General features: G+C 41.1%; 1 protein-coding gene across 1 annotated transcript in view; it reads left to right on the top strand.

Moving 5' to 3' along the window:
• Window positions 1-221: 221 nt before the first annotated feature.
• The window catches only part of STPG2 (sperm tail PG-rich repeat containing 2), a 213773-nt gene continuing 186026 nt past the window's right edge, over window positions 222-27968 (top strand). The window contains exons 1-6 of the mRNA XM_083398448.1: window positions 222-577; window positions 4865-4974; window positions 9757-9912; window positions 12478-12642; window positions 21342-21457; window positions 23523-23634. Coding sequence (XP_083254574.1) covers window positions 472-577; window positions 4865-4974; window positions 9757-9912; window positions 12478-12642; window positions 21342-21457; window positions 23523-23634 — 765 coding nt within the window. The 5' untranslated portion in view covers window positions 222-471. The remainder of the gene's footprint in view (window positions 578-4864; window positions 4975-9756; window positions 9913-12477; window positions 12643-21341; window positions 21458-23522; window positions 23635-27968) is intronic.

Here is a 27968-nt window from a genome sequence, read left to right as displayed (position 1 = left end):
TGGAATTATTATGAAGTTAATGTTTAGCTGTCATTGAGGTTACTGTTTCTGTTTGTGTTATATGTAAATTGTTTTGCAATAAAGTTACAAAAAAACTATGGAGGATTTGGCTATGAAGCAATCTTAAAATGGAATTATTATAAAGACAAGGAAAATAAAACACAACCGAACCCCCACCCTTTCTTCTGGTTACTTCAAACTCAGGGGTACAGTATTTGGGGGCTGAGGAAAGGCTGGACATAAACGAAAGCTTATTTTTATAGCCTTAAAATGCGACATCTTCGTTAAAGCAGCCCTTTGTGACGGGAGGGAGTCCACAAAGACCCTGAAGCGGGCTTTGCAACAGCTGGAGTAGGATGGAAAGGGGAGAGACCGCCGCCCCGGGCTTTCCTGGCAAGGCAGGCCCGGGCGGAGCGTTAGGCCTGCGGTCGCCATGGCGACGGGAGCGCGTGGTGGAGGCCGCCGAGCAGCATGTACGACCGCGCTCCCCGCGCCTTGACCTTGACCGTCGGCGGCACCGCGTCCCACCTGGGGCCGGGCTGCTACGAGTTGCCTCCCGACACCAAACGGCTCCAAGGTGAGGCGAGGCGAGCGGCGAGGGGAGAAGCGCGGGCGGACTGGGGGCCAAGGTCCGCTCCGCTCTGGGCTTCCCTCAGGCCAAACTTGGCTTGTTTACCATTGGAGCTGGAGCGCGAAGCGTCTGCGGGGCGCACGGTTCATTCATTCATTCATTCATATTTGTTTGAAATTTATACGCCGCTTGGTTGCAACAGCAGCAACCCACGTCAAAGCGGTTTACCAAAAGGATAAACGGGTGGAGGGGTGGGTTTATGTGTGGGGATGGGAGTTTGGGAGGGCAGGCTCACTCAGCCCGACCAGAACTTTTCTACTGGGAAATAAATCCTGTTATTGAGCCCAGTGGGTCTCAGTAAGGCTGCACTCTGAATTGGGTGGAGCATATTTCTCAAAGAAGACTGCAGCCTTTTTCAGTTATATTTTTTTTATAATCGCTACCTGTGTTTCATTAATTGCTCTGCTCCACTTAATTGAGCAATCGATGCAGACGATCTTTTTTTTTAAAAAAATTATTTTTTATTAGGAATTTAAACAGAACATATTATCTTACAACATATCCTTAATTCCCCATTTCCCCTCCCCCATAAAACAACCCCCTCCCCTCCCCCCTAACTTCCCTCAGTTCCCATCTCTGGTTTCTCTGTAAATGCTATTCTCTGCATGTTACAAAATTGTATAAATCCTTAATTTATCTAACTGATTATTATCAGTAAAAAGTTTGTGTTTATTCAAAACCTGCCAAGGAGTCCAGTTCACTTTGTTGCTTCTTTAAATACTTTGTAAAATGTTCCCATTCATCTTTAAAGTCACAGTTATCCTTGTACCGTAGTTTATGTGTCAATTTTGCCAATTCTGCATAATCCATCCGTTTCTCTCGCCATAATTCTTTACTCGGGGTTTCTTCATTCTTCGATCCTGGTGCTATTAAGACTCTTGCCGCTGTTGTTGCATACATGAAGATGCTTTTCAACTTCCTTGGCAGGTCTTTTCCTACAATCCCTAATAGAAATGCTTCAGGTTTCTTAACAAATGTTAGATGGAACATTTTCTTCAATTCATTGTATATCATTTCCCAAATTTTTAAAATTTCATTTCAATCCCACCACATATGATAACATGTCCCCTCCTTTTCCTTACACTTCCAACACATGTTTGAGCTAGTTTTGTACATTTTCCCTAACTGCACTGGTGTCGTATACCATCTATACATGATGCACACGATCTTGTTGCTTTTCTAAAGCAAATACCGGTATCCTGTTTTGCGTTCTGAAAATGTTCCCCAAATAAACAAGATTTAAATAACAACAATAACAATAATAATAATAATAATATAGACAGGCATTCCCCACATTCCGTATCGTCGTTTGCTTCCACTTAGGGGATTCCAGAATGTTTTAGACTTTTCAGAAGTGGTGTTTATTTAGAAGTTAAACACTTGAGTTAAATCAAATGTCACATCCGCACCATACGTTTAAAGCAGATTTATACTGCTTTAACACTCATGATTTTTCAAAAGAATCCTGGGATTTGTAGTTTCTTAAGGCTGCTGGGAGTTATAGCTCTGTTAGGGATGAATAATGGCAGTTCCCCGATTCTCTGGGTGAAGTCATGACAGCTAATGTGGTAAAAATGAGCTTTAAATGTGTATAAAAGTTTGCATGGGACCAACATTATTCCCAGGTTTTTACAACGTGGCATTTGGCATTCTTTCCTAGTTTGAAAGGTATGACACTTGTACAGAAATTATTCTTGGCACACTGCTCTGGTGAACAAATGTTCTAAGATGGGAGTGGGGGATAAATCCCCACAACAGGGATCACTCAAGCTTTTAAGAGGAACTTAAAAGGCAGAAATGATGTCCAGGGGGAATTTCAGAAATGTAGCGCTTTGTCCTGGATCTTAGGAAAGTCAGCTGAAAAACTGCACTTGTTTGGCGTTTTTGTTTTAAAAAAGCTCAACAATTTTGGGGTCTTCCTTAAAAAAGCAATGTTGTTGTTTAGTCGTGTCCAACTCTTCATGACCCCATGGACCAGAGCACACCAGGCACTCCTGTCTTCCACTGCCTCCCGCAGTTTGGTCAAACTCATGCTGGTAGCTTCAAGAACACTATCCAACCATCTCGTCCTCTGTTGTCCCCTTCTCTTTGTGCCCTCCATCTTTCCCAACATCAGGGTCTTTTCCAGGGAGTCTTCTCTTCTCATGAGGTGGCCAAAGTATTGGAGTCTCAGCTTCAGGATCTGTCCTTCCAGTGAGCACTCAGGGCTGATTTCCTTCAGAATGGATAGATTTGATGTTCTTGCAGTCCATGGGACTCTCAAGAGTCTCCTCCAGCACCATAATTCAAAAGCATCAATTCTTCGGCGATCAGCCTTCTTTATGGTCCAGCTCTCACTTCCATACATCACTACTGGGAAAACCATAGCTTTAACTATACAGACCTTTGTTGGCAAGGTGTTGTCTCTGCTTTTTAAGATGCTGTCTAGGTTTGTCATTGCTTTTCTCCCAAGAAGCAGGCGTCTTTTAATTTCATGGCTGCTGTCACCATCTGCAGTAATCATGGAGCCCAAGAAAGTAAAATCTCTCACTGCCTCCATTTCTTCCCCTTCTATTTGCCACGAGGTGATATAAAAGCAATATGGCAACCCTATTACGTGCCTCAGGTTCAAAAGAGGTTTTGAGGAACAACTGCAAGACAAAACAATATATGCAATAACAGGGACAAATACAGCAAAGCCTCAAATATCATTTGAGCCACAGCTTCTCAGGTTGTCCTAATGCAATTTACTCAGTCTAGCAGCATGTGGATATGAAAAAGTTTTATCCACAAGAATTCTATTCAAACCGCTCAGATGCCCATGGTGTTTAAATAAGGTATATGAAAATCCAGTGTCTCTGCTATTATTATTGGAATGTAAGAACTCCGCACTTGTACAACTCCCAACTCTATAGAGGAGAGCAATGATGTAGCCCATACTAAGAAAAGAAAAGAAAAGAAAAGTCAACAGCTGCAGTTTATTACAGTACTGTTGGTTCGGTACATTATAAATAAAAGTGCTTCAGGCATATTGTGCATGGTTACATGAGCAGAAAAGAAACTCTCATTTGAAAGACAACTTGTGTGCTTGGCAGGCAACTGGGCATTGGATCTCAGCAGTCCAATTTAAAAGCAGTGTCTTCTTAGCACTTATTTTTCCAACCCAGGTTTTCTGGCTTCATTATTTAGGATGAGAAAGATTTCTGTACTTGATGCATTCTCAGTGTGAGATAATGGTTAAGGGCTTGATTCCTCAATGCTTGCCACAGTTATCATTTACCCATTTGTGGCATTTGTATTTTCTTTGAACCAGAGCACAACGGCAGGCTTTTAAACACACTTTATCCCAGTGGCACACAAATGGAAGTATGTTTCCCTCCTCGTATATTTTATCATATATTATTTATTTCTTTTATTCTAACATGATTACATGAATTGGATACCAACCATGGCATTAATCAGAATAATACTGTTCCAACTCTTACCCATTCTTTTAGCTATTAATTCAGAAAATGTGTGAGGGGAAGTCATCAATAGCTTTTCGTAATGAAAGTGCAGGATAAAGGTCCTATCATGCAATGGACCACACTAACTCTCATGTAAGCCGAGTGCATTTTCTTCTTCATTGGTGTTCTCATATGTAGCAGAACATGCTAACTTTTCACCTTAGTGCAGAAGGCCCCAACAAATCTAAATCTAGATTTAGCAAATAATGCTGATGTTTATCATTTGTTTATATTGCAAGTATACAGTTTAGAGAGCCTAATTGAAATGAAAGATTTTATTTCTGGTCAGCCCTGTTTAAAGTCTAGGCAGATGCGGTATTTACTTGTGTTATTTTAAAACTTGTTTGAACATACTTATTTAACCAAAGTTTCCTTTGCTACATTAAATGCTGCTATTAAAAATGTCTCTCAGTTCAAATGTGGTATGCTGGAGTGGGAGAAGGGCTGCTGTTTGAGAACAAAGTCAAAACCCAATTGGTTGCATAGCTGTTAACTTATCCCTTTTCTTGCAAGGAATCCTATTCGGAATAAGGGGATTTCCCTTAAAAAAAGGGAAAAGTTGACAGCTATGATTGGTTGAGCAGGAGTTGTACACACATTACTGTGTGTACACAAAAGCACACAGTAAATAAAGGGAGTTGCATTGTCATATCCGTCTTGAAAAACGAGATCTATCAACTTTTCATCGCTGAATGATGACCTGAAGCAAATTCTAACAAATTCAAATTTCCTCCCCCCCGCCCCCCAGTTGGCTATGCTCCATTTCTTTCTTTCGCAAGTCGTGGCCATGGAAGTATTTATCAGAATGCTGAGAGTGATGTTCCAGGACCGGGATCCTATGAGATCGAGAAAACACAGGTAAAATTACACTGGTTGAATAAATTTGTTATGAAAGGTGGAGTTTGCACTTCTAGAAGCAGTAAGTAGATCTCTCATATAGTCAACAATTTAGTTGGACATGGAACACAATCCAGACCCACTTGCTGTTACTGGTTGAGGGAGACTTAAGATGGTATGTAGGTGCCCACTGGTGAAGCTGTGTTCTAGTGGGTGGAAAGCTACTACTACTATTGGTAGCAAGTAGAAAGCCTTGAATTGTAGCATTTCAGAGGCAGGATGCTGGCAGCTTTGACTGATCTGGATCCTAAGCCCCATGGATCTACTAAGGGACTCAGTCCTCAGGCCCCTCGGCTGTACCAGCATAGCAAAATGGTAGGGAGAGCACCTGCACCCTCCACCCTGTCTGGAGCGAGCCAGCAGGGCTTGGGATGTAGCGGTGGATCTGCCACTCCATACCTCCATGGTGTCAAGTGAGAATTGTATCCAGCCTATTTCTCTTCCAAATTAAAAATGTGTACAAAGAATTATTGTATCCCAGAATGTATTACTGCTGGGTGGTTAGTAGAGATTTTAAAATTCATTTATTTTATACTCTTATTTTTCTGCATGATATGAAACGCCTGTCAAATTATTCTACTTTTCCCCCTCTTGTGGCTCACTGCATGTGGTTTTTGCAGGTGTGGGAGCTAGGTTGAGATTCTTGATATGCTCTGCTAGTACAGAGTTCAGCTTTAAAAGCAGAGTGAATGCACATTTGAACAAGTGATGGAATGAAGATTTTGGAATATGGGGATATATTTTAGCAAAAATGGGCAAACTAAGTGAAACTTTTTCAATTTGATGTCTATCTTCAAATATCAAAAGACGATAAAAGAAGCTGATGTGCAGCTGAATGCAATAGAAATAGGTAATTTGGTTCTTCAAAATACATTTTTATTAGATATTTTTGTTGATTGAATTAAAAATGTTCTGAGATGATTGGGGGATTGATAATGCTCAACTCAACAGATAGCTGAATTTTGGGCACTCCTGAATCTTCTCCAGAACAGATTGAAATCCAGGCTAGAGAAGATTTCTAGGCTTTGAGCCATTTTGCTTCTCTGTTGGTTTGGTAGAGGGCTGCTTTGAAGATCTGCCCTCACTCAGCTAAGCTTCACGTGGGGTGTGAAAGCATCAGAGGGTACCTTTGGTGTAAGACAGTCCCCTGTGGAGGTGGTCCTTTGGCTCTCAACCCTCAGTTTCCTTGGCAGCAGATATTTAAAAGAGCCCGGTAGCAAAGAAATGGATAAACACCTGGGTGTGTGCATGTGTGTGCTTTGCAGGACTGCTTTTGAGAAAACATGTGTAGGTGGGCATAAAACCCACCATTACAGGAAGGATATATTGTAAGAGTGGGTGGCCTTTTCCATCTCCCATTTTCTTGCGCACAGATCTAAAGAGTAGCCCATTAGCAGACAAATGGGTTTCTTTTTAGAGCCTCAGATTGGGTGACAAAATGAACTGAGTTATTTCCAATTACTTTGGAAAAAAGGAGTTCATTTCCAAGTCTATACAAGGGGAGCAGCGGTCAGTTTTCTCATCTAGGCATTATACAAACTGCAGTGCAAAAAGGTAAGGGTTAGACATACATTTCTTGCTAATATTCCACAGTCCCTTCCTGTCATCTTTTAGAATTGATACATATTATTTTTATAGGCAATAACCTATATATTACACTTAGGGCAGCAGAATTTGCTTTGGAAGCAAAGAAAATATGAACTCAGTATATTAAAGATCACAGTGTGATTTGTGCTTTTGTTAATCTTACTTGATATCCAGTATTTTTAATATAAGGACCATTTTGAGGTTTAATATAAAGAATGAGTGGTTTTATTAGTTTTTATTCTGTTTAGGAGTATTGGAGTTATTGTTGTAATATTTGCTTTGTATATCCTGGATGTTTTACTGCCTTTTTTTTCAGATTGCCATGGCTATAAGCAACAAAGCTTGTATTTATCAAATATAACAATATTTTCTAAGATGAAAGTCTTAAATATCCCAGTTAAATCACCTCTGTGAGGTGGCTGTTCAAGTGGCAAAACTAGAATGTCTATAAATCACAGTAGTTGTGTCAAATGTCTCAGGATTAGTAATCCTTTTAATTCAACCAACATGTCCCAATATTGTAGTCAAACTTTCAAGCTACCAAGCCTTGCAGCATATGATTATTTTAATAAACAAGATAAAAAAGGGAAGCAGGAAGGTGTTTTGTCTCCCAAAACAGATGGATGCCAACCAGGAAGGTGTTTGGTTTATTGTGTGCATTTTATTTAAAGTTTGAATGCCAAATGTTGGTTCAACATCTATAAAATATGTGTGAGCAAAGCAGCTAGAATAACCTGTAAACAAGGTTAAAGTAAGTTATCATACACAAGATTGGTTTTTATATGCTATAGGTATTTGTTGGTTCATTAGTTATATGCTAAGCTTGTTCTCTCTGGTGGAAAAAAGTAACATGGTTACTATCAGTGTTATGCTTAGGTTTTGATTATTATTTTTTAAACAGTAAGGTTGAAACAATTAGTTTAGGGGTTGTTTTTTTTATTCTAAATGGTTTTTGAATCCTGTTACCTTTTCAAAGCAAACATGTTCACTGCAGCAGTTTTTATTCACTAACTTTAACTTATATTTGCAAGCAAATGACTTTCAGCATTCTATAGTGTGCCCACAAAGCAGATTTGAATTTGACTGCCCTTTCCACTTTAAAAGGATGAGATGTCTGAATATTTATTTTTTGGCAGGCTGGGAGAGGCAATCTAAAGGAAGTAGAGAAAAGTGAGATGGAAATCCTGGTGCAAATATTAGTTTTTACCGGGCTTGCTCAAAATTACTAGTAGGTTGCAAACTAGGATGACATTTACCCTGGGCTCTGAGTTACCTGAAAAGCAGAACACTTTAAAAAATTTTAAAATATTTCTATCCTCTTTGAATTTCTTTAGAAAAAAAAGTTTCTAAGTAGCTGAGAAACACACAGTTGGAACCAGTATCAATTCAAAGCAATATCAAAATATAGACAGCCACAACAATAACCAGCAGCATTAGTAAAACTCCCTACCCTGAGCACAGAATAATAAACCAAAATCAGTCAGCAAATCACTTAACAGTACAATATTGTCATGTACTGAGTTGAATAGGATTCAAAATGCAGCAGTCTGATTGGTCCTAGAACAATAGGATCCAAAATGCAGCAGTCTGATTGGTCCTAGAACAATAGGATTCAGAATGCAGCAGTCTGATTGGTCCTAGAACAATGCAGCAGTATGATTGGTCTGCAGGAGCCACCCAATCCAGCTCCAGATGGAAGTGAATCCACAACCTGATTGGCCTACAGGAGAATTCCGGAATTAGCCAATCACATGGGGCCCATTGTGTAAATAATGTATATAAGGCAGATACTTTGGGGAAACTTTTATTCCTCCTCACCACTATGAGCTGAATAAAGAGCATGAAATCCACTCTCGACTCTGAGTATATTTCAAATATTCTGACACAAGTGAGGTATAAAACATCAGCCACCTACCTCCGAAAGCCTCTCAGAATCACAAGTGGAATTCACCCAGTGGAAACAGCCACTCAGGGCTGGGTCTCAGATGCTGAACAGAGGATGTGGGAGGCCACATTTGCATGAAGATGGTCCTTAAAGTACCTAGGTCCCAGGCTTTAGGGCTTTGAAAGGTAAGAACTAGCAATTTAAATTGGGCCTGAAGATGAACATAGTCAATATTCTATCGTAGTCATTGCTAAACTTTGACTCCAAGTGTTCTAGTCCACCAGCTATAATAATAATAATAATAATAATAATAATAATAATAATAATAATAATAATAATAATAATATTTTTTTATTTATACCCCGCCCTCCCCAGCCAAGGCCGGGCTCAGAGCGGCTTACAAGCAATAATAAAAACAAGATGAATGATTACAACTTAAAAACAAAAGTAAAATACAACATTAAAATAATGGAACATTAAAATATTAAAATGTAGCCTCATCACAGGAGGAGAAGGAAAAGAAAAAAGAAAGAGAGGGAGGGAGGGAATCAAATTGGCTCCAAGCCAAAGGCCAGGCGGAACAACTCTGTCTTACAGGCCCTGCGGAAAGAAATCAGATCCTGCAGGGCCCTGGTCTCATGAGACAGAGCGTTCCACCAGGCTGGAGCCAGAGTTGAAAAGGCCCTGGCTCTGGTTGAAGCCAATTTAACTTCCTTAGGGCCTGGGACCACTAGGGTGTTGTTATTTATGGACCTTGAGGCTCTCCGTGGGGCATACCAGGAGAGGCGGTCCCGTAGGTACGAGGGTCCTAGGCCGTGAAGGGCTTTAAAGGTCAAAAGCAGCACCTTAAATCTGACCCTGTACTCCACCGGGAGCCAGTGCAGCTTGAAAAGCACTGGGTGAATATGCTCCCATGGCAGAGACCCTGCGAAGAGCCTCGCTGCAGCATTCTGTACCCGCTGGAGTTTCTGGGACAGCTTCAAGGGCAGCCCTGCGTAGAGCGAATTACAGTAGTCAAGCCTGGAGATGACCGTCGCACTATGTTCAAACTATGGCAGTGACACTTTGGACAAGTGAATATTTTGACTTTTTTGGTTTTTGGCAAGGTGGCCCCCTGTAGAGTACAGTAATGGGGCCCTTCTGGCTGTTGGCCTGGTACATCTGTAGCCTCTGTACCTGCCTCTTGGCAGCCCTGATGTCATTTACAGTATATGGTGCTGTATAGATAGTGGTGATTGTCACATTCATGGGCTATTTTGCTTAACCTCTAGAAAACCGTTAAAGGGGGCAAGAGTCCTCAGAACAAAGAGAAACGTTTCCGAGAGATCCGTGCCGATACTCCTGGTCCTGGAACATATTGCCAGCCTCCTTCAATGGGTCTAGACACCAATAGGATAAAGAAACCATCAAAAATCTCTGCAGCACAGGTACATCAGCATAAAAAGGGATATACTATTGTGATTTTGTTGTTTATATGAACTGCCAGGTCTGATTACTTTTTTCCTATGAGAAGAAGAAATGCCCATGTACACTGAGAAATTTACAGCAATGTCTCTTCTGCTGTAGTTGAAAGCCTGTGTAGTACCTTTCTATTGCCCTTATATCTTGCAGAGGGTTTCAGTGCTTCAGTGCCAGGCATCAAATATCCACATGATGCTACTTTATTGATTAGGTAGAACAGCAGGATTCTTTCCTAGTGAGGCATGGCAGAGCAGAAAGATTTTATTATTTCTTGCCAAAACTCCTGAGAATATTATGGAACCTGGAATGATTTCCACCAGTTTCTTCTGATCCAGCAAACGGAAGGTTATAAAAGCAGTCCCCTCCTTGGACCCAAGGTCTTTGAGTGTGGGTGTGCACCCAAAGGTTTCTGATTCAGTGTGTGCATTTATTACACTCCCCTTCTTTAGAGGGCTCCCTTCATTTGTCAGAAAGAAGTTGGTCTTGGGTCTGCTTTTGAAATATTTCTATTTTTGGTGGAAGCTGAAATTTTGGGGAAGATTTCAGGGTGTTGGTGAGTTTGGAACTCTGCTCCATTTCTGCTGAAAGATGAGTAACCTTCTGTACCGCAACCTTGCCACAACAGCTGTACTGTCTATGTCAAGGATTGCTATAGTTGTTATTTCAATCGAGTACAGGAGGCTTGTTCAGAATATACATACAGTGTTGCTTCACACAATGCAGCCAAACATAATTCTGCCAGGCAGAAAATTTGCCATTCGTGTTGTATATGTTTTCTTCTCTTGGGCTCAAGTCTCTTTATTCTTTACACAGCTGATGTCAAGATACAGGAGATGTCAGGCTGGATGACATCTCATTTAAATTAAAAGCATGTAAATCTTATACTGCACACAAGAAACATGTCATTTTGCAAAGAATTCCCTTTAGATTCATGTTCCGTGCCAAATCTGTTAACTATGTATTTGGGTTTGGTGTCTGCATCATCAGTGTGTTTAACTTCAGGACTCTCTCCAGTTTTCTCTTGGAAATCAGCCCATGTAATCAAAAATATAACATTGCTCCCACTAGAAGCAAGTACAGGCAACTTGCATCTTATGCATATTAGGTAAAGGGAGGTAAAGGGACCCCTGACCATGAGGTCCAGTCGTGACCGACTCTGGGGTTCCGGAGCTCATCTCGCTTTATTGGCCAAGGGAGCCGGCATTTGTCCGCAGACAGCTTCCGGGTCATGTGGCCAGCATGACTAAGCCGCTTCTGGCGAACCAGAGCAGCACACAGAAACACCATTTACCTTCCTGCTGGAGCGGTACCTATTTATCTACTTGCACTTTGTGCTTTTGAACTGCTAGGTTGGCAGGAGCTGGGACTGAACAACGGGAGCTCACCCCATCGCAGGGATTCGAACTGCCGACCTTCTGATCGGCAAGTCCTAGGCTCTGTGGTTTAACCCACAGTGCCACCCCATATTATACTTGTGCAATTGCAGGTTTTCATGGGTGGGTGGGAAATAAATAATTGGAGAGTGGGGGGGGGGAATCACTGTTCCTTCTCTCCATTAGTTTATGCTCCCCCGCCTACCTGCGCACAGCTGCAATCACGGGCTTACTAGGCTTTGGGAAGGCAGTGCGAGGGTTCTGGCAGGGTACAAAAATAGTTAAGAAAGAAACCACGGGGCACCCTGCCCTCCACCCCCCAAAAAGGCCAAGTCTGGTGAAGATTGAGTAGCTTAATGGGTATTGAGTTCTGACTGCCTAGAGAAAAATGGAACACCGGGAGCAGTTTGTCTGGTATCCTGAACAGAAGCCCTCCCCATTACAACTTTTTGTTGCAGGCCCCCACTTCTTATTTTTTTATGTTTGCTTACTTGTTGTTGTTGTTTAGTTGTTTAGTCGTGTCCGACTCTTCATGACCCCACGGACCAGAGCACACCAGGCACTCCTGTCTTCCACTGCCTCCCGCAGTTTGGTCAAACTCATGCTGGTAGCTTCGAGCACACTGTCCAACCATCCCGTCCTCTGTCGTCCCCTTCTCCTTGCGCCCTCAATCTTTCCCAACATCAGGGTCTTTTCCAGGGAGTCTTCTCTTCTCATGAGGTGGCCAAAGGTATTGGAGCCTCAGCTTCAGGAGCTGTCCTTCCAGTGAGCACTCAGGGCTGATTTCCTTACTTGCAGATCCTTAAATAAGCTAAGCCACACACCCCGGCCAGCTGGATTGGCTGGCCGGGGTTTGTGTGTGATGTGGCCGGGACTCCCTGATGATGCGGGGGCTTATCTACACCCCCACCGTGCACGGGGAGACCGCATGGCCAGCCTGCAACACCGCCCCATGAGAAAGTGGAGCAGCCTTACTTTAGTCAAGTGTGCAGAGTCAATAGCTCATAGATTTTCTTAAGCATGTCTGTTGAGAAGTGGAAAGGATACTCCTTTTTAAGGTAAATTCCACTGGACATAAATTGGACAACTCTAATTGTGTTAAGCTGTTAGAAGGATGTACTATATCTGTGACAAGGTATATTGCATTTGTTCCTACAGAAACTTGCAGAATGCATCAAAGTCTTCCGGAAATCAGAGGCTCCCTCTATCCCTTCCCAAGGACAATCATTTGGTTATGAAGAGGCTGCTGATGGCACTCTTTTAAAGCATAATCCTCCTTCAAGAGACACTACTTTAGGTCCAGCATACTATCAGACAAAAGGTGTAAGTAATTATAAAATTTTGCATTATGGGTGTCATGACTTGGACCTCAAGTAGCACTCCAGACACAGAAAGGAACCAGCCAGGTGCTGTGAGTCAACATCAGTGTTAGAGGCAGTGAACTCAAGTGAACCTGAACCTGACAGCTGGGATCACCTGGAACTCAAGGCTCGTTAAGTGTGATTTGTATCTCCATAATTTCAGGGTCATTGACATCAGGTAAAGTTGAACTAAGGGCTTTCTAGGTTTGGGATGAAACTGGCTCTGGAGCCTGCTGTGTCTCTGCATCAGTGTGACTGGTTTTTAGATTTAGAGGGTGTGTCCCTGTATAAATTTTTGTTTCATTTCCTGACTCTCCCTACTCCTCTGATTCTTTGGCCTTCTTAGCCCTGCTTACTAATTCTGTCTTTGTGGCTGTGGCACAGCAGTAAAACACATGCTTTGCTTGCAGAATTTTTGTACTTTGGTTCTTGCTATCTCCAGCTGAAGAAGAATCAGGTAGCAGGATACCCAAAATGCTTGACATCCTGGAGACAAGGGTGTTGGCACGGGGGAGTGTAAAAATCATGCCTCTCCACTCAGGTTGATGTGGTTATGAGCCTGTCTGGCTGTCCGCATGCTCCCCTCTCCACTCCTCTGGTGGTCAGGTGAGGCATGCAGGCTGCTCTGGGTGCCTTGGCTGGTGTGGGCTGTCCCTGGTGTGGGCTAGCAGGGCGCCCCTGGTGTGGGCTGTCCCTGGTGTGGGCTAGCAGGGCGCCCCTCCCCAGTTGTCATCGTTGGCAAAGGAGAGAGTGGGGCAAGAGCTAAAGGAGGAAAAAGGAAGGGAGGGAGGAGGCGAAAGGCAAAAGGAGTGAGGGAGGAGCAAGGCAGATAGGTCTGATGGAGAGAAGGAGCAGAGCAGACTTGACCCTGATGGCCATGGAGGAAGTCATTGGCATAGCTTTAAAGGCGACAAAAAGCTATTTTTTTCACCATGGTCTCTCCTGGTTTCAGAGGAGACTCATTGCCAAGAGTGCAAGGGACCGGAGGGTAGGTACCAGTACATCTCCTTACCTAGGTACAAGGGAGCATAGGTACACATCTGCCTGGAGAATCTCTTCCAGTCAAAATATATTGGGCTGGATAGATACAATACAGCCTCCTCCTCCTCCTCCTCCTCCTCCTCCTCCTCCTCCTCCCCCTCTTCTTCTTCTTCTTCTTCTTCTTCTTCTTCTTCTTCTTCGCTTTTCATGGCATTCATGCTTGGATTTAACCAAAATTTCTAAAACCATAATAAGCAACCATTGTCTTCTTAAAGTTTAGTTGTATATTACATATTTTCAGCTAAAAAAGCAACATGCTATGTGGAAAACCATAATGTTGCAGTTGCTAATTATAGCTATTTTACAAAATGCTTGTAGATACTTCACTGTATTATAAAGCAGCAATTTCTTCTTTCAATAAGATTGAATAGAATAACATTTCTAGAATAGTGTTTTGTTCAGATATGTTCCCAGGGTGTATTTTCTAAACCTACAATTGATGTTCGTTGAAAGCACACATGTTGCTTGTTAGAAGCTGTATGGAAGTTCTGAGGTATGCAAGCAATCCTTGTAATTTTAAGCACACCTCATCTTTGGTGACAGAGCAATGATTTAGAGTTTGCAATTGACTAAAATATGGAATCACTACAAGAATGCTTGGAATTCTCCATTTGTTCCTTATAATATGCTTTTTCAGTCAGTGCATTAGGTGGCAGCAGAGTCACTAAAATGAACTACTTGTCTTTGGCATCATAAAACATGGAGTGAATTTTACTTTACTCAAGTTGAGTTACTATGTTAGATGAAGAGAATGAAAAATCAAATCTTTAACCTTTTTGAAAGATTAAGAATTCTCTATTGGAAAAGTCATACATGATTCAGTAGATGCATCCATGGTTTCTTTGTGTTTATGAATTATGTACAATATAATTTGGCTCCAAATATTATTTAGCTAAATAGTTGAAATCTTGATATCCAGTCAAAAAACAATCTACTAGTTGGTTAACAATGATCTATTTCCAGATGCATACTTAAACAACAAAACACAATATACAAAACAATAAGCCAGTTATTTAACTACTTAAACAGCATGAGCCAAAACAAAATCAGAAACTCAAAAGGCTAGCCAGAAAGGAGAACCTCTCGAATCATGGAACCTTGAAACTTTTATTTTTTCAAGGAGGGGGGATGAGCAATCTTTGTTGTCTTGTGCAAACAAAGTAGCACTGTGACTGAAGTACACTGTAACAATAAAACTGAAATGCTGAAAATAATATTCTAATGGTACTCCTGTACTTAGATGTAAGTGTCATTGTTTTCCTTGAGTCTTACTCCCAGATAAGTGTTTGATTACAGACTAAGTTGTGTGTCACAGAAAACAGGGGTAGGCAGTTTACACAGTTTATTGGAGTTAGTGGTATCAGTTACAAAGACATGGACAATTGTAACATTGGTAATCATGAGTAAGAGATTGGGAGCTAGTGTGGATTTACGGTATATATTTCTTTTCCCCAGCTCTTCAGTACTCCAGGACAAATTTTATCCATCTTTGATGATGGTTAATCATTGCATCATCACTGATATTAAATAGGTTCTTAACCTGATTCAAAATCCTAGTTAATTAGGGAGCCTGGATAGAAAACATACAGATATAACTCTAGACTGCTTAGAAGACGAGGGAGAATTTTCATTGGAGGACTAGTGGGAGGAATGTTTCATTTCTTTTACCACTTCCATTCTCCCATAAGGACATAAGGAAAGTCTGCTGGATGAGGCTCCTGACCTATCTATTCCAGCATCATGTTCTTACAGTGGCCAACCAGCTTCCTGAGCTAGGAAGCTGTGGTGTGCCAGTGTGGTGTAGTGGTTAAGAGCGGTAGCCTTGTAATCTCGGGAACCGGGTTTGCGGTTCCGCTCCTCCACATGCAGCTGCTGCGTGACCTTGGGCCAGTCACACTTCTTTGAAGTCTCTCAGCCCCACTTACCTCACAGAGTGTTTGTTGTCGGGGAGGAAGGGAAAGGAGAATGTTAGCTGCTTTGAGACTCCTTAAAGGGAGTGAAAGGCGGGATATCAAATCCAAACTCTTCTTCTTCTTCTTCCTGTGAGAAACCCACAAACAGCCCCAAATCTCAGGAGGACTCTCTGCTCCTGCAGTTTCCACCAAGTGATGTTCAGAAGCTCACTGCCATTAACTATTGCTAGTAGCCTTTACGCCCATGAATTTGCCTAATTCTCTTCTAAACCCACTCGAGTTGGTGTCCAACTTGATCATTTGGTTGCTTGATCATTTTGATTGCCCTTTCCTGAAGAATTGCTTGCTGTTGGTCTTCATGATTTTAGCAACGTTCTCCTTAAATTCTTCACTCAAGTTCTTCAAGGCTTTATACGCTAATAGCAAGGACCGGAATATCTTTAAGAAGCCCTCTGGCAAGAGCAAACATTAACTTTCTCTTTCCTGGCAGCTCTCTGGGTGGGAAGGAGAGGTTTGAGATGGGGATGGCAAGCAACAAGGGAGAAAAAAGTTGGCAGAGAAAAGGTCTACACTACCAACTTTTGGCTCTAGCCCTACCCACTGCCAGCTTTCGGCCCCTGACAATTACCTCTGAGGGGAATGTAGCCCTCAACAGAAAGTCTAGAACCTGTAAGTTTTCTAGAGCACAGAATTGATTTCAGCGGGTGGACAATTGTTTCAAAAGGAAATAAAAGAGGAGGATAAACAAGACACCAAAATAGTGAGGTTTACATTAAAGCTTATAGAAAGATCATTGGAAACCTGCAGCTGTTATAAATAGTGGCAAATGTTGATTAAAACAGAAATGTGCAATGTCTGTTTCTGTTTTGGGAAAGCATATTTCTTTCAGGCACAATGTGTGCGGAGATTTGATGGTGATTACACAAAGTGTCTAGCGGCTGTTTTGCAAAATGCAAAACATTTAATAACTAAGCAAGGTTCCTACCCAAGCATTCTGAGATGTGACAAATAGTTGTTTCCACTTGAGGCAGCGTGGGACGTAATCCCAAATCTGTGTTTTCCACGTTACTCTTTCTGGCTAAGAGCGCTGACACTGATGGATTAGGTAGTGGCGAGAACATGCTGGGAACTACCTGTGCGCTGCAGCACTGAAAGACAGTCCATTAGTGCCAGAATTAATGCACTCTGGGACTTTTAATTCTTCATGATATCTATTTCCATATTTAATTACGGGAAAGTCATAGAAAAAAAGTTTCAAAGCACCTCCATCCATTTTTATTGTCAACAGGAGTGGCGATTAGTAATTCTTCAAGTTATATTGCAGTGTTCACTTAAAATAATGCACCTCCTTGCTGAGTTTGCTTCAATTAAACCATATTTTATTTGCTAATGACATAGCAAGCTGACAGCGACCTTGAAGTTGGTATTGTCAACACTTCTTGGCAAAAAGAGCGTGGTGATTTAGAGTTAAGAGTGCCTCAATTTATTCTTCAGTCTGCCTGTGTTCTTAAAAGGTTTTTTAATTCCATTATGCATGGGGCATTTTACCTGAGTAATGTACAGGTTAGTGTGTTAAGTAGCAGTCAATTTATATTATTTTTAATGCAGAGCTTAAGCTGTATATGGAGAAGGAAATAATGTTATTCATGCTTATTGAGTTTGAAAAAGAATAGGCTGTAGTTGTTAAAATTGCCTTTGGAGCTGACTCACTAAAGTGTTCTTTGTAAATGTCAAATATATATTGACCTTAAAGTTTCTTCATGGACACTTACAAACATTTAGCTATTGAATTAGAGTTCTGTGTTGAAATAATTATTCTCCTGCTATTATGTGAAACTCTAACAAGAAAAGCAAAATATTTTAAAAGCTATCCTTAGTTTGCAGATATCCAGCTGTTGTGGTTAATTATTAGTTTTTGTGAAGCTAGGAAATTATTATGCACCAACAAAAATAAATATCAAATTATAAATATTTATGGACTTTTAAATCCTTGATACTATGTGTTTTAATGTACACTCATGGAACAGGGCATGTGTTAAGAAGTTTAATATTTCCAATAAAACTAGTGCATAATAAAACACTCTTCCCATAATTAGGGCTTCAGAGGATCTTAGGAGAAAAGATGGCAGAAGTATGCATATGGGAATGAAAATGGCAGGAGCTAAATAGAACTAATGTCTGCATTTCAGTCTGCATTTCAATGTGTCAGTTTTTGGGCTTATCAGAGAAGTCATTTGTGTTTCTTCATTTCATTGAAGAACGTTAAGTGCAATATGTGATATAGAGACTTACTACTCCATTATGAAGCAAACAATACTGGAAAGTATTAGTCAGTACTAAACACTCTGGATACCAATATTAAACACTCGTAATTAGCAAGGTATGTGTTACATCTAGGCAGATCTGTTTTGTGCCATTTGAAGATAATATTGTAGAGAGATGGGTGAGGTAGAGTTGGATTGGTTTATATATAGAGAGGTAGAGAGAACCTTCAGGTTCAAGAGCATTTGAATATACGGTACTTTAAAAATTCAATACTAAAAACAGTTAAAATAAGTTACAGTCACAAGCATAAGGTGGGCCCTGAAAACACATATCTCAGGTATCAAGGACTAAAGAGGTACATCTTCATATAGTAGAAACTGTATAATGGGTGCATGGCCAAATGGAAACCAAAATGGCTGCTTAGAACAGAACAAATTTTGCTGCAGTCCGCCTTATAAGTGCAGCATTTATTAAAACATCCTACACTTTCTGTCCAAGGAGATGTCTGCAGCAGAATTTTGCTCCAAACAGGGAAGCTTAGCTCAGTTCTTTGTGTCAAAAGAGAAACAAGTGGAGAAGGAGACAAAATGGCCTTCATCCCTTCTAAAACAGCAAAAAATGCAACCGAAAAAGAAAAAAACCTGGATGCCATACTTGGGAAGGAGTTTGAAGCAAAATGCATCTCCTTAAAAACCATGATTGTGGAAACCTGGGAGGAATTAATGGCTCCTCTGGAAGCCATTATCGAAGGCATTATTATTGGAACGCCAACTAGCACACTGACATCTGTTTATGCACCAAATAGTATTATGTTCACTTTTTTTGCAAAAAACCCCTCTGGCCAAACTGGCAAGCCCCCCCCCCCCAACCCTCCTTAAATGATTTACTAATTGGTTATTTTAATAGGTGCAGAGTATGTATTTCTAGAGATGCTGCGTAGACGTGTATTTCTGTACATTCCTTTCTAAACTACCCTGGCACCCAACGTGGGGCCAGGGTAGTTTAGAAAGGAATGTACAGAAACATCTACGCAGCATCTCTAGAAATACATACTCTGCAAATAGGAACATAAAAGGATTAATATGTGAGGAGGGGAAATTCAACAGAACGTAAGAAAGGCAGAGATCAACTGAAACTGGTGAGGTTGCTATGAGAGTGGGCAGTGGCGTAGCGTGGGGGGTGCAGGGGGGGCCGGCCACACTGGGCGCAACATCGGGGGGGGGGGGGCGCTCGCAGCTCTCTGCCCCTACTAAAATCCACGGGTTAGGGGGCGCAAATTACTTGCCTTGCCCCGGGTGCTGACAACCCACGCTACGCCACTGAGAGTGGGGGCTGGGGTGGGAGATGAATCCAGGAGACATGACTCATATGTATGTGTCCCTAGTGTTCAGCTTGCGATCCAGAATAGACTTGCTATTAAACTTCCCTTCTCCCCAGTCTTAAATACAGTGAAAAGAACACAAATAGGAGAGATAAAAATAACAGAAAATGCCCCAGTCTCTTCAACATTTGAATTCACTTCAGTTGAGCACACTACTCAAGTATGCGGCAACTTTAGGAAACCTCCTCCAAAATATTACAAATCCCAATAGCTAGACAAGGGTTCAGGTACTTATGCATTCACTTTACCCACAATTTAAACAAATTTTATCAGGCAAGTTGGTATAGAAACACTAAATATGGACATAGGACACTGGAACAAAATTAAACCCTTCAGTGTTATCTCATTACGCAAAGAGGGAAGCCAACCTTCTGGATTTTAAAAATATTTAAAAGCAATCTTGATTGCTAACTGTGGCAAGTTCTTCATGGTTGAAATTATCCATTTATATACTATGAGAAAAAAAATTTCTGTCCAGAAACCACTGGATGGTGCTCTAATCCCATTACTGTGAAGTAGCAGATTCAGTTGTGGTCCTTGAGACTTTATAGTCCTGTTCATAATGATATTATAAGATGCTCCGAATAGAACCCTTCCCTTCTGTTCATAGAGATAACTGTTTACCCTTGTGCTTTTCATTCAGTCAAGTCACATTAGCAAGGAACCTGTAACTCTTATAGATGTTGTTGGACTCCAGCTTGCATCAGCCTCAGCCAGTATGACCAATGAATGGTCAGGAATGATGGGAGTTGTTGTCTAGTCACATCTAGAGGGCCACAGGGGAATGAAGAATTCATAAGCAAGTTGTACCATGTTAGGCTTTTGGCCATGTGCCTCGGCAATGTCTGCACTAAGAAGTGGCTCTCCAGGGTTTCAGACAGGATACATTTCCAGATCTACCTGGAGATCCCAGGGATTGAACCTGCCACCTTCTACAGGTGGTTCTTGCTTCTCAAACTTAATCCGTTCTGGAAGTCCGTTCCAAAACCAAGGTGCACTTTCCCATAGAAAGTAATGCAAAATGGATTAATCCATTCCAAACTTTTAAAAACAACCCCTAAAACAGCAATTTAAGATGGATTTTACTATCTAATGAGACCATTGTTCCATAAAATGAAAGTAATAAACAATGTACTGCAGTCACACAATCAATAAATCAGTAGCTGAACTGGGTTCCACACAGTCACAAAAACAAAAAAAAGAGTCACAAAAACACAAAATAAATAGCAAAAACAGACAGACCTCAGCAGCCAGTGTGGTGTAGTGGTTAAGAGCAGTGGACTCGTAATCTGGTGAACCGGGTCTGATTCCCCGCTCCTTCACATGCAGCTGCTGGGTGGCGTTGGGCTAGTCACACTTCTCTGAAATCTCTCAGCCCCACTCTCCTCACAGAGTGTTTGTTGTGGGGGAGGAAGGGAAAGGAGAATGTTAGCCGCTTTGAGACTCCTTTGGGTAGTGATAAAGCGGGATATCAAATCCAAACTCCTCCTCCTCTTCTTCATAACAGTCAAAACGGAAGTTTGGCACTCAAAATGGAGCATGTTTGGCTTCCGAAAAAAGTTTGCAAACCGGAACACTTACTTCCAGGTTTGCAGTGTTTGGGTTCCAAGTTGTTTGAGTACCAAGGTGTTTGAGAACCAAGGTACCACTGTACAGATAAAGCATGTCACTGATCTATAATCCTTCTCTGTAGTGGGAGGGGGGGATTTTCTTTCATTTTTATCAGTCCTTTTATATTTCAGCTAGGGCATCAGTCATGAATTGTGTTTACATACAGATCAGCTCCTTATGAAGAAGGATGAAAAGTATGTTAATTTATAGGATCTGAATTCATGGATGTCACTTTGTGGATAAAATTATGTACACGAGGTGCAAATTACCTGATAATAAGCATCAACGGTGATCTTTCTGTAGGCCTGAATTATGCAATATTTGATTTGATCAAAGACAGCGTGGAACGGTAGTGTTGAACTTGGACTTGGGAGACCTGTGTTCAAATAACTGCTTGGCAGTTATAATATATTGATCACAAGCTAAATGCTGATTAATCTTTTCTTTCAGGATTGTATTTACCCTACCATGAAACATAAAGGAGTGCAATTTGGCAATTTGACAGAAAAGCGGCATGAATTTAAGCCACGTGAGGGCCCCGGACCTGCAGATTATGACGTGATTCCGTATGTACATCTTAAGACAATTTAGAATCTGGGTCTGTTTGGAAGTCATGCTAAGTGGATGCCCTGATGGGAAAGAACCAGAAGAAGCCTTGGGCTCATGCTGTCCTCCTTCTCTCCTCTAGTGTGGGTATGAGAAGGACACTGGAAACATTTGCTTCCATTTTTCAACTGCAGCTTGTCATTGTGTCTGAACGCTAAACTGTTTTGAAACCAAACTATGGTTTCTTTGCAATGAGCTTGATTCATCTCCCATGGTTTGAAGTTGGTGTGAACAAACCATAGCTAATATTGATCACAGTCTTTTGGGTTAGGATGAAATGACAAGTTCACTGTTGTTAAAAATGGAAATTGTGTGAGGGCGAGGCATGTGAAGCTAAGGCTGAAATGCTACAATGTATGTTTGTATTCTAATAATAAAGGGTGTATATTTTCAATAGTAAATGCAAGAAATTAAGAATTAGTTTGTTTTCTCATAACTGCCCCATATGTAGAACCTGGAAGCATGGAGGCAAATCTCCTGAAATAATACCCTGAATTTCCCTGTTCCACAGTTTGTAGCCCGCAAGCTACCTTGAATGTCTTTGCTTTCCTCCCTTTCAGAATTTCATCTGCAACCATTTTATTTATGTGAAGGTTTTTGTAGGCCACCCTTTAGGACATAGTTGTGACAAGGCAGCTTACATCACAAAAAACCTCTCCTTCACATAAATGAATTCCCTCCCCGCTCAGTTGGATTGCTGCTCAGGTGGGGGCAGTTTTCAGGAGGTAGATGCTGAAGGAATTGTCTAGCAAATAGCAGTTAGGTTTAGGTAAAGTCCCACTTACATCATTGGAATTTCTTTAATTAAGCCTAATTGCTGTGGGGTGTGGGTTTATTTGGGGGGGGTCATATTGTGCAGGGAAGAAAAGAGCAAGAAAGGGATGCAGTTAGAAATAGAAGGGGAGGAAAGAGAGATAAAAGCGAAAGAGATGGAATGTATATGTGTGTGAGAGATAGAGAGGAAGAGAGGGCGAGGTGTGACTCTTGCTCCTCCCACCACTGGCATGTGACCTGTGACAAGTTTCTTTCCAAGGCCACATGTCTCTCTGGAATGTGGGTGAAATGTTCCTCATTTAAAGGGATACAGAAGTGGAGGCTACTGAAGCTGCCCTAGACTACTAATTTTCCCCTTGAAGGCACCTCTCTGAGTTTCTTTTCTCTCACCTCAGCTAATTGCCAGCCGGTGAGAAAATGGCCTAGGAGGATGGACAGCAGGAGGAAAATGGTTCAACACCACTTTTCTGAGTGTCCCTTTTGCACTTGAAATTATTCCACCTTGCTGGCACCAGTTTAACGATCAGGGGTGCTTAAAGTTGTTGAATTGGGGATGTAGCTGAATACCTTGATGTTAGTGCTAGAGGGTTTCTTACACTAATCCTTGAAAGAATTATGAGCAGCTTAAAACTACTCTGCTTTACCGTTGCTAATTAAATTAATTTTCTTAGTTGTATATGGATTTACATTATTCCCCTATCTGAGCATCTGTTCCAATTTAATCCTTTTCTACCATGCTCTATTAAGAAAAATGGGGGATTGGAATTCTGTACTGCACAATTAGATACTATTCCACGCCAAATTCTGTGGTTATGTAAAGTAACAAGACCTTTGGGCATGCTAGCCGACAATACTAAGAAGCTTTTGAATGTTGAGAAACAAAGGTTTCTCACAAAGTTGTAATACTCAAGCAAGGTTGCGGTTCAAGGTTCACTTGAGGCATTATTTTCCATGTTTAATGGTTATTCAGCTTCCTGGTTGTCTTCTGCCTCCACTGTGTTTTTTTATTGTAGTTCACCTATGGCAAGGAAACTTGAATATGAAAACAGAAATTCATCGGATACGTAGAATAGCACTACATAAACTTTGGCTGTCCTATTAGTGAGCAAACTAGCCTCTCATCTGTTATTGCAAAGAGCAGCTGTTTCTAATATACTCTTGTGGGGAGAGGGTGAAAGCTTTCACTGTGCATATTTAGGTGCCCAGGCACATTTAAGAGATGACTCATAAATCTCTTCAAACTTTCTAAAGGGAAAACGCAGTGCATTATGAAAATGTCAACATCAGAAAGGAAGACCAGAGAAAATATGACCTCTATGTTCCACGGTATCATGAAGTAATAGTATTACAGGAAGAAAAGAAGGTAATGCCAGTTCAACACTGTATTTTGTAGTACTTTAAATGTTATTTATAGTGGGACAGAAATTCTAGGATCTGAAGAACTGCATAAAATAGAAAACATACTTCAGTTCAGGCATGAAAGAAGATTTATCCAAATGGGTGGAGGAAATCATTCGTTAGAGCACCGCTGTATAGAATTTTGCTGAGAACAAATGTGAGACATTTTAAAGAACTGTTTGCAAATTACGACTGCTGAGTGATTGTTACAATATTCCAGTATTGTTTGTTTCTGGGGACAAAATATTGTTGGTGCAAGGGATTTTAGAAATGATCCCATTCTTCCCAGTGGGCTTCACTGAATCATAGAATTGTAGAGTCTGAAGGTACCCCAAGGGTAATCTAATCCACCCCCCCAGTCCATTTTAGGATTGAACTGTAAGATAATTCTTTTAAAAATGAGAGTATCTTGATAAGGGGAACTTTTTTTGGTGTGTAGGTGATTGTGTGCTTCAAAGCTCTGTTCAGCGCTTGCAAAGAGTCTTGTATGCTTCTCTAAAGCAGCTGTATATTTTGCAACAGTCCTGCTTTCTGCAGGCACCAGTTCTGCGGACTTCAGTTCTACCGCCCATCATCTGATGGATATTATAACCAGACTCTGCTTTCTGCAGTCAAACAAGTTCCTCTTGGGGGATTGGGTAGTGGAGCCAATCCTGCAGGATCTCTGCCCCACCTTCAGTAGATATTTGTAGAGCCTAAGCCTGCTGTCTGGATGGGCATGACATTTTAAGTATAGAAAATAGTGCTAAATTTATCGGAGAGCATGAAGAATTCAAACCATGGGCAACTGGAGTATGGTGTGAGAAATAATTTGAGACTGAGAGGAGTTCCTGAGGAGGTGTTATATGCTCTGATTGTCTTGCACCGTTGACCAACCTGACCGCTGAATTCTGCACCAGCTGAAGTTTCTGAACTGCCTGCAGAGGTTGCCCCATATAATGTGTTGCTGTAATCAAACCTAGAGGTTACCAGGGCATAGACAACAGAAGTTAGGCTGTACCTGTCCAGATGGGGCACATCTGGGCCACCAGCCAAAGCTGATCTTATCTGATATCTTATTTGAGTTGACATAGTCTGCTGGGGATACTATTTAGAAATGTTTGTCATATATAGTAGAGTCAGCATTGCATCAACGATGTTGAGGCATGATGATTGGTACTTTGCATGCAAATTTTCTAGAGGAAATAGATTGGGAATGATGTCATGATTGGCAAGGGAATGGAACTCTCTATAAAGCCTGAACATACTTTTTGATGAAATATTTTACTTTTTGTTGCTATGCTGTGTTGAGCTGCTGGTGACTGGGTGCAGGATACGATTCGTGTACAGTTGAGCCGCAGATTGGTATTGAATATTTCAGAAAGACTTATGTTTTATCAATACTTTTGAAAATTGTATGCTGCATTTAAAAAAAATGATGCATTCCATTCAGGAGAAGGTTTCTTGCAAGATTTGGTGAGCTTATTTGTCAGAATCAGTAATAGGAATATATTTTTCTAAACTCAGAAAGATGACAGGAAAGAGCAAGGGTGTCAGAGTGAAAGAGACATCGTAATAAGACTGATGATTGTCTGTAGTACTCATCTTAGCTTTTCAAGCTTAACCCTTTTGTTCATCAATCAGTCAAAACTGGCAGGTAGTGACCATTAGGAGGATTCATTAGCACCCTGCAGCATGTTTGTACAGGGTGACCCACATCTGTCTTCATTAGAAGTTTTCTAGTTGCCAGTAGTGAACAGATGGGTCATTATTGCCTACGTTGCCCTTTGGGTGTACCTGGAGGACAGGCAAAGTCGTCCTAAGCAGGACACACAGTGTTACCTCACAGAGAGCAATCAGCTTATTTTGAATAATATTATTCTAGAAACTGACTTTTGTTGTTCTTTACCTGCTTGTCCTTGGAGCAGGTGAAAGAAGTGCAATCAATGTCTAACATTGTTTTTACAGATTTAATTAACCTCTGGACAACAAATAATCCAGAAATCAGAGGATATGTTTATTTATTTTGCATGTAATAATAATTATTTTTGGTCAATCAGTTGCATTTTACTCAACTGATTTAAATGTCCTTGATTTTTTTTTAAAAAAAGAAATCTCCATTTTTCCAAACTTCAGGAAATGCATGTTATGCGCCTTAAATGTGAGAACTTACAATTTAATAATAATTAAAAAAATCTACTCTTTGAAGGAAATTCCATCTTCACTGTGCTGTCCTATATAGGCCTGGTAAGAAGTAAGTGTCATTGTTAACTGGGCTTTCTCCCAGGAAGATTTGTGCAGGATTGCAGCCTTAATGTTTTATTTTTCATCAAAGTTTGGAATGTGGACTATTTCCTATTATTCCTGGTCTGGTATAAAAATGTCTTAAAAATATATTCAAAGCTTGTCAGAATTTTTGAATATTGTTTAAAATATGCTAATATTTATTTTAGCTGTGGATGTTCTGCTTCTTTTGCTGTGGTTCTTGCTGTTTGAAAGGAAGAGGTGTGATTGTATCACCCTGAAAGCAAATTCTCTGCTTTGAGAGTTTGCTGTCTCTATTTTATTTTGGATACCCCCCAAAATCAGAAAGTCGTATTTTAGGCTGTAATTTAAAAACTTTGTTCTGATCAACTGTAACAAATGAAGCCAGTTCAGTATAGAAGTTTAGAGGGTTAGACTAAAACCTGGGAGGTAAAGGTAAAGGTACCCCTGCCCGTACGGGCCAGTCGTGTCCGACTCTAGGGTTGTGCGCCCATCTCACTTAAGAGGCCGGGGGCCAGCGCTGTCCGCAGACACTTCCGGGTCACGTGGCCAGCGTGACGAAGCTGCTCCGGCGAACTGGCACCAGAGCCGCACACGGAAACGCCGTTTACCTTCCCGCTAGTAAGCGGTCCCTATTTATCTACTTGCACCCGAGAGTGCTTTCGAACTGCTAGGTTGGCAGGCGCTGGGACCGAACAACGGGAGCGCACCCCGCCACGGGGATTCGAACCGCCGACCTTTCGATCGGCAAGCTCTAGGCGCTGAGGCTTTAACCCACAGCGCCACCCGCGTCCCTGAAAAAAAACCTGGGAGACCAGGGTTCAAATCCCCACTCAAGCCATGAAATTCACTGATCCTGGAGCACCTTGCCAGACCACCTTCAGCTTATAAGAAGAAAGATGGGATATAAATATAACATAATTTTTAAAAATAATAAAATCTTCCCACACGCTCCATAAAGGCACAGAAATATAAATAACTAGCATAGCACTTTTCACTCACCTAGTGGCTACGTGGTCCTAGTTATCACTACTGCTTTTGAAATTTCCAAACGATAAAAATACAGCTTTTTTAAAAAGCTTGTTTTGCCATCTAGTGTAGCTGTACAGCTGTGTGAAGGAATTGGTTTTCTAAATGTACCTGTTGAAGTTACGGCTGACATTTAGAGCTACTGCTGGCATTTGCAACTTTTATACCTAATGCCATCTTGTGTTATATTGTCAGCCAGGAACATGAGGATTGAGTAGTTTGAAATGGCAATAGAAGAGAAAACATATAAGCTCTGAATACCCGTAACTGGTTATAATGTCAAAATCACCCATGACTAGGCTGCATTTATCTCCATCGTTACTCTTCTCTCTTTCTTTGGAATTCGGCTTTTTAAAAACAAACAAGTATATCTTAATATTTTACACTTCTGTGAGCATTATTATGACTAACAGAAAATTATGTTACTGAGTCTATAATTAAAAATAGCTTTGAAGAAAGTATATACCCTTTTTGGGAGGAGAATGTCTACCTTCTGCAGAAACAAAACAGATACTGTACACAACAGAATGATTGGTCCTTTAAATGCAAGCAGCTACCCTCCTTGTATTTCTTATTGATTGCTGATTATTCATGACTAGCTATTCAGGCTTGAGACATCTGAAAGTTTACCACCCTTTTATTTCAAGTGTTACCAATCCCTGAACATTTCAGGGGCTGGACGCTTCCTTTGTTAGTGTAGTGCCCCCATCATAGGGCACTAGCTCACAGCCCCTCAGGATGAAGACACACAAGTTTATACTTACGTATATGTGCATTCCATGGATCTGGTTTTTAAAAAATATCTAAATACAGTGGTACCTCGGGTTAAGTACTTAATTCGTTCCAGAGGTCTGTTCTTAACCTGAAACGGTTCTTAACCTGAAGCACCACTTTAGCTAATGGGGCCTCCTGCTGCTGCCGTGCCACCGGAGCCCGATTCTGTTCTTATCCTGAAGCAAAGTTCTTAACCTGAAGCACTATTTCTGGGTTAGGGGAGTGTGTTACCTGAAGCGTATGTAACCCGAG

The sequence above is a fragment of the Podarcis tiliguerta genome (genome assembly GCF_965153285.1).
Source record: "Podarcis tiliguerta genome assembly, chromosome: 9".
NCBI classification, from domain to species: Eukaryota; Metazoa; Chordata; class Lepidosauria; order Squamata; family Lacertidae; genus Podarcis; species Podarcis tiliguerta.
The sequence above is the reverse complement of the archived record's forward strand: the minus strand, read 5'-3'. Positions and strand labels throughout refer to the sequence as shown.